Source organism: Manis pentadactyla, chromosome 14, assembly GCF_030020395.1.
Source record: "Manis pentadactyla isolate mManPen7 chromosome 14, mManPen7.hap1, whole genome shotgun sequence".
Taxonomy (NCBI): Eukaryota; Metazoa; Chordata; class Mammalia; order Pholidota; family Manidae; genus Manis; species Manis pentadactyla.
The window spans coordinates 22699882-22712957 of record NC_080032.1 but is presented as its reverse complement, the minus strand read 5'-3'; the positions used below and the strand labels follow the sequence as shown (position 1 = coordinate 22712957).

Sequence of the window (13076 nt, the reverse complement as noted above, 5' to 3'; positions counted from 1 at the left end):
AATATATGGAAAAACAGTAATTTTGGACAAAGGAACAAAGTACAGCAAAAATAATTTTGAAGTTTGAAGCCAGTGACAATGCAGGTTGGAGTTAAGGAAAAGCTAGTTTTGCCGGTAGCAGAGGACGAAGAAGAGGGAAATTATTAACTCATTATAGAAACGTCAAAGTTAATGTCCAGCAAGAGTTCAGGAGAAGATATTGGGGCTTGGGTTGAAGTGTGTTATCATCTGCTTAGATGTGATGTTGATCACAGCATGGGAAAAGGTGCATGGAATAAGACTAGATGAAGTTTGAGGAGAAGACTTGTGGAAAAACCTTCAAGCCTATGTAATGCAAATGAAATTACTTTGTGTACTTAATTAGAGTTCGTTTTGGAATTCTAAAAAAATTGCTATGTCCCTTTTAAGATCCTTACCATAATCTATACAAGAGTTATGCCTAGTTTATAGAACAAGTTTAGAACACTGTAGGTGCTTAATAAATATTTGTTGAATTAACAGAACATTTATAAAAATATTTTAAAAATCAAATCAAGTATACATATAAGTGACAAGAGTCCTCTAGAGCTAGAAGCAGACCTGCATAGAATTTAATAAATAATTCTTGAGCTCTTACAGTGTTGTGTTGGTGGTTTCTCATTCATATGTTTAGTACTCACAATGACCATAAAATAGGTATTTCATGTTTTCTACAGATGAGGAAATTGAGGCTTAGACAAGTCAAATAACTTGCTTAAGGTGAACAAAAGTGTTGGCACAGAGACTCAAACTGCAGTGTATATGAGTTCAAGCCCTTTTTCTTTACACCAAGGCATTCTGTTCCACATTTGTTAATTCTTTTTGCTATATTGCTAATTTATTAGTTCAGTAGAAGAACCGTTTGGTGTACGTGACTAAACTGTGCCATCTGTGAATATAGGACCAGTAAGGGCATAGGTAGCATAGATTTAGGACAAGCTTACAACATGCCACGACTAGGAAACAATTCAATAGATGAAAGGCAAATGATACCAGATGCACTAATTAGTCATAGGGAAACAATCTGGATAGAGTGATTAAGAGCATGGGCTACTGAATTAGGCAGACTTTAGATAACCTTGGGTAAATGACTTTAACTCTATAAACTTCAATTTCTTCATCCATAAACTAGACCCTTCTTAATAGGGTGTTCATAAAGATTAAATGAAATACCACATATAAGGCATTGTGCAACAATGACCAATACATAAGAACGTTTTTAGAAAGGTATTTATCAGTATAATTAAAAATAGTTTTAAAAGAAGGAATATTACTGCTTTTCAACCAAATTGTCTTCTAAGTAAACCATATGCCAAGATCTTAAATTCTATTATAATAATTTAACCAAAATCTGAAGTTCATTTTCATTTGATTTAACTGATTTCTCAGTATGTAAAGCACTGTCTACCTATTCTCTTATTACAAAGAAATGTAGTTTTCTCAGCAGCATTCCAAATAATACAACTCCCTAGTTCTTTCCATATTCATCAAGTCAGAGAGGTGCCCAAGCCATTTAAGCTTTTCATCTCTGCTTCCTGCCTTGTTGAAAAGTCAAACTGCTGAAGACAAATACTGTACAACTGCATTTACACAAGTCCCTAGAGTAGTTGTATTCGTAGAGACAGAAAGTAGTATGATGGGTGCCAGGAGAGAGGGGAGGGGCACGCAGGAAGTTAGTATTTATTTAATGGGGACAGCTTCCAGTATAGGAAGATGAAGAGAGTTTGGAGATGGATGGTGGTGATAGATGCACAACAGTGTGAACATACTTAGAGCCACTGAACCATACATTCAAAATGGTTTAAATGGTAATTTTTAATTTATGTATATTTTACCACAATTAAAATATATATATTTAAAAAGAGCACAGGACTTGCCTACATTTGCATTAACTGATTTTTTTTTAATGTTTGAGTTCATTGCAGTTGGTGAGTATCTGATGCTCATTTTGCTTATCTCCATATGTCAATCCTATATCCATGCTTAATTTTATTTTTACCCAGAAACCTTTTTTTCTTTCTTAAAGTATTGTTGATATACAATCTTATATTGTAGCCAGAAACTTTTTGTAATAAAAAAGTATACTGCAAAGAAAATCCAGCTGCATCACTGACTTTAATATTAACTGAAATTCTTAATCTCTACTTTTTAATTTATTTTTAACTTGTTTAAATATATTTAACACTTGAAATTACATCGATTTATTACCGTGGAGTTAAGTGCAGTAGTACTTAAAAACACTTTATACTTCTTGCTTTAATGGGCAACTCTCAAATATTTTGGAACTTTTATAGTGACATGTTAATAAATTTCCTTTTATTGCACTTGCACGTTGTTCTAAATTTGAATATTAACAACTTAGAACATTAGAGCATCACAACTCAAGATACATAATTTATATTTATTTAAATCTTTTATAATTATCTAGAATTAGAACAGCATCTTGAAAAGTTTCATATTTTCTTAGGAGCAGTTCTATAAATTATATGTAATTAAATGGCATAATCCATATAATTGCTTGTGTTTGGGGAAAAGCTAAGGCACTCATGTTAGAGAAATAATCTGATAATTATTGATTTCACTGAACTATTTCATATTGATTACTTCTTATAAAACCAGGCTCTTGGCAAGAATTCAAACTGTAAAGAATTGTTCAGGGGAAAGAATAGAAATTATTTCTGTCTCAGTACTGCCCAGCACATTCCCTAGAAGTCATAATTATTAGCAGTATCTTACTTATTCTCCAGAAATTTTCTGAGGATTAATGAGTGGATAATTATTTATTGGCTACCTAAAGTTTGTTCTCCACAACTTTGTTCTACTCTCTAAAAGAACAAAAGGCTCATTTTTGGCCAGAATTCAACTCTGACTGATATTAAGATTGAATGTTATTTCCTTTCCTTTGCATTTGCCTGCTGTACTTCTGCTCAGTTTTTGCTTTGAATTTCTAAAAAATTACCTTTTTTAGATGTGTCTTTGAATATATCTTGAATTGGGTTTTGTTTTGTGATATAATCTGAAGGGCTTATTTTAATAGATTAGTTTAACCTATTTCTATTTATTGATATGTGGACATATTTAATCTTAGTGCATTCTATGTTTTGCTTCCAGTTTTAAAGCCTGGAAAAAATCATCTGTTCATTTTCTCCCTCTCTCTCTCTCTGTCTCTCTTTCTGTCTTTGTATGTGTATATGTGCATGAGCTTTCTGCCTTGTGATTTTGCTCGAGGGGTTATTATATTTGTAACTCCACCATTAATCATGCATTTCAGTAAATAGTATCTTTTAATGCCCACTGTGAGCAGTGATGAAATTAGTATACTTCCTCTTCCTTCCCTTTCCCTTCTCGCTCCTCTAGCACCTGATATTAAATACAATGATTTGTATTGTCTTCCTTACTGTTATACTTTGTATATGCTTATACTATGACTTGATAGTCATATCAAGTCAGCTTTAAGTTATATCTTTTGATGCTCCCCCACCCATCCCCAGCAATTAAAAATTGATGAAACCAACTTACTTGTTCTGCCTTCCACCTTCTTTTCCCTTCCCCTTCCCCTCCCTGCAGGTTTGGTTGTATCATTTCTGCTCTGTCAGGGCATGTAACATTTACCTTCTGTTGTATTAGCCTACCTCCCAATTTGGTTTTTAGTATTACAACTGTAATCATTAGATTCAGTGCTCATTACCAATCCTTTCCCTGCCCTTTTCCTACTTTTTCTTGCCTATGATTTGTCCTCTAGTAGAATTCTCAAAAAAAAGGCTCTTTACAGTCACTGTCCATCAACATAGTAAGATGCTATAGAATCACTACTTGTCTTCTCTGTATATACTGCCTTCCCCATGTCCCCCCCAACCCCTACATTATGTGTGTTAATAGTAATGTCCCATTTTTCCCCTTATGCCTCCCTTCCCACCCATCCTCCCCAGTCCGTTTCCCTTTGGTAACTGTCAGTCCATTCTTGGGTTCTGTGAGTCTGCTGCTATTTTGTTCCTTCAGTTTTTTTTTTTGTTATATTCCATAAATGAGTGAAATCATTTGATACTTGTCTTTCTCCGCCTGGTTTATTTCACTGAGCATAATACCCTCTAGTTCCATCCATGTTGTTGAAAATGGTAGGATTTGTTTTCTTCTTATGGATGAATAGTATTCCATTGTGTATATGTACCACATCTTCTTTATCCATTCATCTACTGATGGACACTTAGGTTGCTTCCATTTCTTGGCTATTGTAAATAGTGCTGTGATAAACATAGGGGTGCATCTGTCTTTTTCAAACTGGGCTCCTGCATTCTTCGGGTAAATTCCTAGGAGTGGAATTCCTGGGTCAAATGGTATTTCTATTTTGAGTTTTTTGAGGAGCCTCCATACTGCTTTCCACAATGGTTGAACTAGTTTACATTCCCACCAGCAGTGTAGGAGGGCTCCCCTTTCTCCACATCCTCGCCAGCATTTGTTGTTATTTGTCTTTTGGATGGTGGCCGTCCTAACTGGTGTGAGGTGATATCTCATTGTGGTTTTAATTTGCATTTCTCTGATGATTAGCGATGTGGAGCATCTTTTCATGTGCCTGTTGGTCATCTGAATTTCTTCTTTGGAGAAGTGTCTGTTCAGATCCTCTGCCCATTTTTTAATTGGCTTATTTGCTTTTTGATTGTTGAGGTGCGTGAGCTCTTTATATAATTTGGAAGTCAACCCCTTATCAGATATGTCATTTATGAATATATTCTCCCATACTGTAGGATGTCTTTTTGTTCTACTGATGATATCCTTTGCTGTACAGAAGCTTTTCAGCTTGATATAGTCCCACTTGTTCATTTTTGCTTTTGTTTCCCTTGCCTGGGGAGATATGTTCATGAAGAAGTCGCTCATGTTTATGTCCAAGAGATTTTTGCCTGTATTTTTTTCTAAGAGTTTTATGGTTTCATGACTTACATTCAACTCTTTGATCCATTTTGAGTTTACTATTGTGTACGGGGTTAGACAATAATCCACTTTCATTCTCTTACATGTAGCTGTCCAGTTTTGCCAACACCAGCTGTTGAAGAGGCTGTCATTTCCCCATTGTATATATCCATGACTCCTTTATCATATATTAACTGACCATATATGCTTGGGTTTGTATCTGGACTCTCTATTCTATTCCACTGGTCTATGGGTCTGCCTTACATCATACTTTATTTCCTTGAGATTTTAAAAATAAAGCTCCACAGTCCTCTGGGGTTAAGTATGGCCATGGAGAGAACAGAGGCCAACCTAATTTTTTTAGTGACTTGATCTTAGAAAGAATGTATTTTCCAGTTGTTGAGTATTGGGTTGCCCATGTGTTCAGCAGATCAAACTTCTTAAATGTATAGTTCAAAACTTCCTGGTGAATGGGAAGTTGTTTAATGTATAGAGTTTTGGTTTTGCAAGAAGAAAAGTGTTCTGGTGGTTGATTGCTCAACAGTGTGAATGTACTTAAGACTACTGAAGTGAACACTTAAAAATAGTTAAGATGGCAAATTTTATGATGTTTTACCACAATTTTAAAAAGATACCTTATTTTTTAAAAAACTTCCTGATGAATTATTTATCATTACTTTTTACTCTTTTCATTTCTGGCAATGCCTTTTATTTAGGAGTCTTATTTTGTCTGCTATTAATATAAACATTCCAGCTTTCTTATAATTAGTATTACTTGGTATATCTTCCATTTGTTTACTTTCAGCTTTCTCTGTCCTTATTTTTGTCCTGTATATGTCTCATGGATAGCATACAGCTGAGTTTTGTGTGGGTATAGTTTCTTACATCTAGTTTGGGAATCTGTCTTTTAATTGGTGAGTTTAGTGCCATTTACATTTGCTCTCGCCATTGATACACTGGGGTTTATTTCTGTGATGTACATCCCAATTGCTGTGTTTTTTCTTTGCTGGTTCTTTCCTACCTTCCAATGTACCAATTCTGTTTTCTTTTATCTTCTTTTTCCCTTTATTTCCTTTTCTACCTTTTTCTATTCTCATATTGTTTACTCTTAAAATTTTGAATGTATTTTCCTGACTTAATAAAGTCTAAATTAATCAGCATCTCCCTGAATAATATAGGTACCTTACAATAATTTATCACCTCCTATTTTACATATATGTTGTTATTGTCTGGTATTTTATTTCCATTTTATTCCTTCATCTCTAAAAGCAGTTGTCAGGGTGGTCTTTACTGTTATAATTACTACTTTATGCAGTTGTTTCCTCTTTATATTTACCCACATATTTAGCAGTTCTCATCATTGCTTCTTATATCTTAATCCTTCCTTCTGGATTCAGCTTCCTTCTTCCTGAAATTATATTTCCTTGTTTTTGTTTTCTCTTAGTAGTCCTCTTAGTAAAAAGTCATTACTATAACTAAACTCTTTTTTTTTTCTTATTAAAGTATCATTGGTATACAATCTTATGAAGGTTTCACAGTAACAACATTGTGGCTTCAACATTCACCCATATTATCAAGTCTTTATCAACCCCCTCCCCAACTTTTTGTTCTTCTTAAACAATGGTTTTGTCAGAAAAAAATATATTTTCATTGCTTTCTGGTTTCTCTTGTATTGAAAGATCTGCGGTCAGTTTCTCATTGCTTTTTAGGCAATGTCTTCCTTATAGTTGGATTTAATATTCTTATCTTTATCTCTAGTGTTATCTAGTATTACTACCATGATCTTAAGTATAGATTTAGTCTTATTTGCTCTGCTGGAATTTGTGCTTTTTGTCTTCCATTAATTCTGGGAAATTTCTACATAATATCTTCATGTTTTCTCTTGCCTATTCTTTCTAGTCTGCTCTCCAGCAACTCCTATGATACAGATGTTAGGCATATAGGGAATGGGAAAACCTGCTCTGTATTATATAACCTCACTTTCTTATTTCCATGTTTTTATCTCTCTCTGATGATTTTAAAATAATTTCTTTAGCTCTATATTCTCATTCATGCTTTTCTTTTCCTGAGTTGTGTGTAATTTTATTGTATGCCATCTACTTGGTTTTTAATTTCAGTGACTATTTTTTTCATTTCTATTTTTACTTACTATGCTTTTTTTAATCTTTTCTTTTCAGTTCCTCCTTTGTAACTTCAATGATTTTAAGCATATTAATAGGCTTATTTCTAGTATCCAAAGTTCTTGGAGCTATAGTCTTGCTGTTTTTTAATATCTCCTGATTCTCACTCATGATAGATTGTTTCCTTATATGTTTATACTTTTGGATTATGAGCTTATCTTAGTATGGTTTTGCCACTTGAATCCTGGAAGCCACAATGTAGGGTATGTCCCTCCAGAGTAGTTTTGCAGTTCTGCCAGGTGTTTAATTTTGAGTTAATGTATTAGCTTGGGAGTTCTTATACTATATAGGTAATGTCAAACCCCAAATCTGCTTGAGGACAGGTCCCTTTTTTCTATCCATCTCTGCCTCAGCAAAGCTGCATTAACTGATGAGTTTGGTCATCATACTCACAGACCAAAATCAAAAAAGCTTTCACCTACAACAGTATCTTCATCTCATTGAGAGGCCCAGCAGCTACCTAAGTACTCAGTTTCTGTTGCCCCTTCTCCCACTTAGGGTGTGTATGACTGTCACCAGGAGAGCCCTAGGTGTAGGCAGGTCACTTTGATAATAAAAGCCAGAGCTCTTTTTTTCCACTGATCTTTTATACTGTGCTAGTCAACCCAAACCAGATGCAGTCCCGCATAATGAAGGAAACACACACATTACCCATTCATATTAACTCTCAGTTCCCAAGGGAACTGTGCTGTGAAACCAAAAGTCATTCTGAGGCTGGCCTGCATCTGTCCAGGCCTGGTGTTAACCCTTTACTCGCAGGTTGAAAATAGCTTGGATGCTATGGGGTTCTCAGTTCTAACTTCCACCCTGTCTTCTGCCCTGTCTGGATATAATAATCACTCTGTTATAGAGATTGACAGCTCCCAGTACCCTTCAGTAAGGATAGTAGCCACAGGATGTCTTTCTTTCTTTCTGACCCTGGTAATTCCTCTCACTTTCTTTAAAGTTCAGTTCAGCTCTGAATTTGAAAGATGTTTTCTCTACTTTATCAAGCACTTGTTTTCTCTACTTCATCAAGCATTTATAGCAGAGGATTTTCAGATCATCTAATTTAAAATACTACATTAGAAAAAGTTTTAAACTACTCAAATTGCTTGAATTCGAATTCTGACACCCCTTTCAAGCAGTATACTCTTTGGCAAGATATTTGACCTGCCTGAACTTTCTCCAAGCATGATGTGGGGATATTAATACCTACCTCAAGGGGTTGCTGTGAGATTTAGTTATTGTCAAGAATAAAGCTCAAACAATCTAACATAGTTTACAAAGTTCTAATCAGGCCAAAGCTTTCAGCCTCTTCTCTCACTTCTCTGACATACTCCAGTATAATAAACTACTTGTACATCCTAAATTGTTCTTCTCTCTGGCTTCCAAGCCTTTATACATAGTGTTCCTTTTTCTGAACATTCTCCTCCCCTTGTCCACCTTCCCCGTAACTATTCTTACTAATCCTTTGTACCTCAACTTAGATATCAGTTTCTCCAGGAAGTTGTCCTTGCTGATCCCCATGCCTGGGTTATGCCCTGTGAGAGTCCCATGTGCTCCTGTAATACTTGTATTTGCCCATCACAGCACTCAGCAGTCTGTTTAGTTGTCTTACCATTATTTGAGGGGAAGGGATTTTGGCTGTTTTGTTCACTGTTGTATCCCTAGCTCCTAATAAAAAGCCTAGCACACAGCTAATACATGCTAGCTATTATTTTTATCAGCACCTTCATCTGTCATAATTCTCAAATGTCTTATTATTGTATAAATAACTCCTAAGTATGCCAAGAAGCTTAGAGTTAAGTTACAAGACTGACAAGGGCATGCATTGTTTCAGAGCCACATTTTTGGCCTTTGTTTTTCATTTATTCAATCATTTATCTTTTTCATAGGAGCTAACCCAGGAGTGTGATGAAAAGAAATCCCAGTATGATAGCTGTGCAGCAGGCCTTGAAAGCAATCGGTCCAAATTAGAACAGGTAAGACAGTGTTTATCTTAACAATTTAGCAGAAACTACCTGTGTATGCATTTTCACTACATCAATATTAAAAAATCCCCAAATCCCTCATCCTCTGAGTACGTCTCCTAAGTCCAGAGATCTTTATTCCTTCAAACTTGATGTGTACACACTAAATTCTCCATCTGTACCACTACTGCCAAAGCCCAGGCCCCCATGATGTCTTTCCTAGACTCCAGCAGGAACTGCTCTGCCACCTCCACTCTTGACTGCCTCAGGTTTTTTTCTCCATAGAGTGGCCAAAGAAACCTGTATAAAACTTAAGTCACCCTTGTGGCTTTCCATAGCACTTAAAACCTAACTTCCAAACTATGGTTCACAGGCCCCGCTGACTGCCTCATGAACTCCTTATCCATGTGCTCTATTCCTCATCCCTGGGGCTCCAGCCACACTGGCCTTCTTCTCATACTTCAGACAGGCCAAGCGTGTTTTCACTTTGGAGCATTTACCTGTGCTTTTATCTCTGGGGCATTGTCCCCACAGCTCTTTGCCTTGATCTCTTCATCTATCAGGTCTCAGCCTAAATGTCACCTCCTCCTAGAGGTCTTCTCTCATCACCCTATCTAACATTGCGCACTCAGTTACCCTGTCACATTCTACTCTACTGCTGAATTTTCTTCATAGGACTATCCCTACCTGAAACAAACTTCATTATGTCTTTCCATACTTAACGCCTGTTTCCTCTACTTGAATGAGAGCAGGACCTTTCTGTCTTGTTCACTGATGTGTCCACTCTAGCCAGAACTGGGTACAGAGTAAGTACTTAATAAATGAGTAACTGAACCTGTAGGTTTTAGAGTGATATGAGTAATCTCGAAGACTGCAACCTGGTCTATTACAGTAAAAAGTTACAATCACCGAAAAAGAAATTACTCTGATGGTATTTCTTTTGTTGTACATCTAAAGTCATCTTTGCATCTGATTATTCTTTCAATAATGTTGTCCATTTAAAATTATATATTGTAGGAAGTCAGAGGACTCCGTGAAGAATGCCTTCAAGAAGAAAGTAGATATCATTATACAAATTGTATGATTAAGGTAAGACAAAGAAAGTGGATCAAAAACTTTTCTGAGGTTTTTCTATATCAAGAACTTAACCTAAAATTTAGTCTTCCCACTTAGAACCTAGAAGTACAACTTTGTCGCGCTACTGATGAGATGAAGGCATATGTCTCTTCTGATCAACAAGAGAAAAGAAAGGCAATTAGGCAAGTAATTTTGTAGTTTTTATACTGAGTTATTTATTATTTTTACCTGTAGAAGTTTTATAACTAAAATGGAATTATAATGCTAAGATATTATTTAGGATTAAATCTTATTAAACATCTGGATAGTCCAGACCTGCAAAGTAGAAATACATGTAATTTTATTTCTTGCTTGCTAACTTTTTTTATTGTGACAAAAGATATGTAACATAAAATTTTTCCATTTTAATCACTTTTAAGTGTACAATTTAGTTACATTGATTATATTCACAATATCATGCAACCATCACTACTATATATAACCAAAACTTTTTCATTACCCCAAACAGAAACTCTTATAACCATTAAGCAATAACTCCCTATTCCCTCCTCCCCAGAAATACATACAATTTCATAGTTGCTTTTTATAAGCACTAAGGTTGGTCTGTGTTTAAAGTTTCACATGGTTTGGACTTTAGTTATCTGTCTGCTCATTGTGCAGTATTAGTGACTGCATTTCAGCTAGAAACTGTATGATTGCAATGTGCCAGCCTTCAAAATAAGGAAGGTTGGATAAATACTACCAGTCCTCATGCGGTGATTTTTTTTTTTTTTTTTGCTAATCCTAGCTTGTAGCATACTGTAATAAATGCTGCCTTAAAAAATACATTTATAGTTGAATTGTTAGCTATGATAAAATGCAGTAATTAAACAACATAAGCTTTCTTTGTCCCTTACCGCAATTCAAATATTTTGCTTTTACCACCCAGTAAGAATTCAAAGTGCAGGATTCACATTTATTCTAGATTAAAGTTGAGATATTTAGTGGCATTAATACTTTAAAAAGAAATCAAAGAAATAGAATGTCTTACAAAGTCTAAATTTTTTTATATAATGCAGTGAAATGCAGTCCCCACTGAAAATATCCTATAAATAGAACAATATTTTTTCTAATATTTTTAACATATTAAGTGTACTTATTCAGATTCTTTCATTGAATATAAACTTTGCTCAAATAATCTATATGGTTAACACTAATATTTCACAAATGTGAGAAGTTTTGTTCTTGAAATGTAAAAAGTTTTAGAAATTAAGTTCCATTTCTTCCTAAGTTATTAATATAAACAGTAAAGAAGGAAATATTGTTCTTGAGCTATTGGTTTTTCTGATCAGTTTTCCAGCCAGATATTATTCTTCATCATTTAAAAAATCATTATAAACCTTTACCATTCCATAAGTTTTTCTATAGGAAAATATTGTGCCTTGACTAGAGAAGTACATAGAATATTATGAATAAAATGGAGTAGTTATACTCTAAACTAACTGATACATGTTTAAAATATTATTATAGAAATAACATTTTTACTGTTAACTCATTTTCTACTTTTATAATACTTTCTCGTAAGGCCAAAGGCCTAAGAAGTTAGTCTGATTTTGAAAGATTGTCTGCAAATTTTAATTATATTTAAAGAGACATCATGTCTTATTTCAAACTACTAGAGAAGGCCTCATAAAATTTTGTTTTTAACCTGGTTTTTCCAGTCCCCAGTTTTGTGACCTTGGGCAGATCACTTCATCTATAAAATAAGAACAATGTATACCACAGAAGATTAAGTTAAATATAATATATATAGCAGTGTTTTGGAAATTATATAGTTTTTGAGTCCCTGCAAGGCAGGGAGGGACCCTGTCTATCTTGTTTTCTTACTCTTAAAGCCCCAGAGCATGCTTGGTATATAACAGGTGCTCCAGAGTTACTTCTTGAATAAATTAACATTACACATTAGTGTTATATGGTAAAAAAGCATGAGCCTGTTGACTTTTTGACAAAATATAAATGGAAATTCTAAACAGCTTGGACATTTTTCAGGCCCAGAGTAATAAATGATTTATTTATTCATACAGTCTTCTTTGGTGATAGACAATTACATGGTGATAGGTCAATTACATCCTCCTGTTAGAAAGGCAAACAGTTTGACTTAGTGTCTCATAAATTTTGAGGGTAAAATGAAAGTTGATCAAGATTATTGAACTTTATTCATTATTCCTTTCCACCCTCATTCCTATGCACAAATCTACCTTCACTTCAGCTCTGTAAGGAGTTCAGGTATTTTGATTGGGTCGTGGTTGGTGCCGAGGCCGTAGCACTAAAGATGAACTTAATTCAGATTGTGCGTGACCACTGGATACATATACTTGTTCCTATGGGATTTGTTGTTGGATGTTATCTAGACAGAAAGAATTATGAAAAGCTAACTGCCTTCCGAAACAGGAGTGTATTATTTAAAAGGGAATTGAGACCCAATGAAGAAGTCACCAGGATAAACTATTCTAATCACGTTTACCTCCCTTCTTGCATAAGTACAAGTCATCCCTCACTTAGGCTACTTGAGTTTCTCTCGGTGGCTTATGGTTTCTTAGATTCCCAACTCTGTACTGTTTAATTTCTTCTTAAATACTGCTATGTAGCTTTAACAGAAACAGGCTTTTTCTATCCAAATTTGAGGTCCAGAGTCTCCTACCTTCTTTGTCATTGGTTCCTTTGTCTTCATTCTTCAATCCTTGTCCTTAAAGCTTTAAACCTCACTTTTTGCCTTATGTAGTATTAAAATATAATTATACTTTGTTTAAAAATACAATACAATGTTATTTGTATTTTTTATTTTTACATTAAAAATTGGCAGGTGTTTTAGCTTATAAAAGAAATACTTATAAAAACAAAATGTAACCATTATGAAGTATAGTACAGAAAAACTGAATATTGGCCACATTGCCATGCCTCAGAA

The 13076-nt window shown here is 34.6% G+C and overlaps 2 protein-coding genes across 10 annotated transcripts in view; both read left to right on the top strand.

The window, feature by feature from the left end:
* The window catches only part of IFT81 (intraflagellar transport 81), a 192928-nt gene that overhangs the window by 166989 nt on the left and 12863 nt on the right, over positions 1-13076 (top strand). For all 9 annotated transcript variants that reach the window (XM_036929264.2, XM_036929260.2, XM_036929255.2 and 6 more), the window contains 3 exons: positions 8981-9067; positions 10073-10144; positions 10229-10314. In XM_036929264.2, the coding sequence (XP_036785159.2) occupies positions 8981-9067; positions 10073-10144; positions 10229-10314 (245 nt within the window). The remainder of the gene's footprint in view (positions 1-8980; positions 9068-10072; positions 10145-10228; positions 10315-13076) is intronic.
* On the top strand, positions 12401-12734 carry LOC118934185 (NADH dehydrogenase [ubiquinone] 1 beta subcomplex subunit 1-like). Its single transcript, XM_036929476.2, has one exon. The coding sequence runs from the start codon at positions 12444-12446 to the stop codon at positions 12732-12734; it is 291 nt and encodes a 96-aa protein (XP_036785371.1). The 5' UTR covers positions 12401-12443.

Coding starts and splice junctions, on each gene's coding strand:
- LOC118934185 (XM_036929476.2), top strand. CDS start 12,444: ATGAACTTAATTCAGATTGTGCGTGACCACTGGATACATATACTTGTT.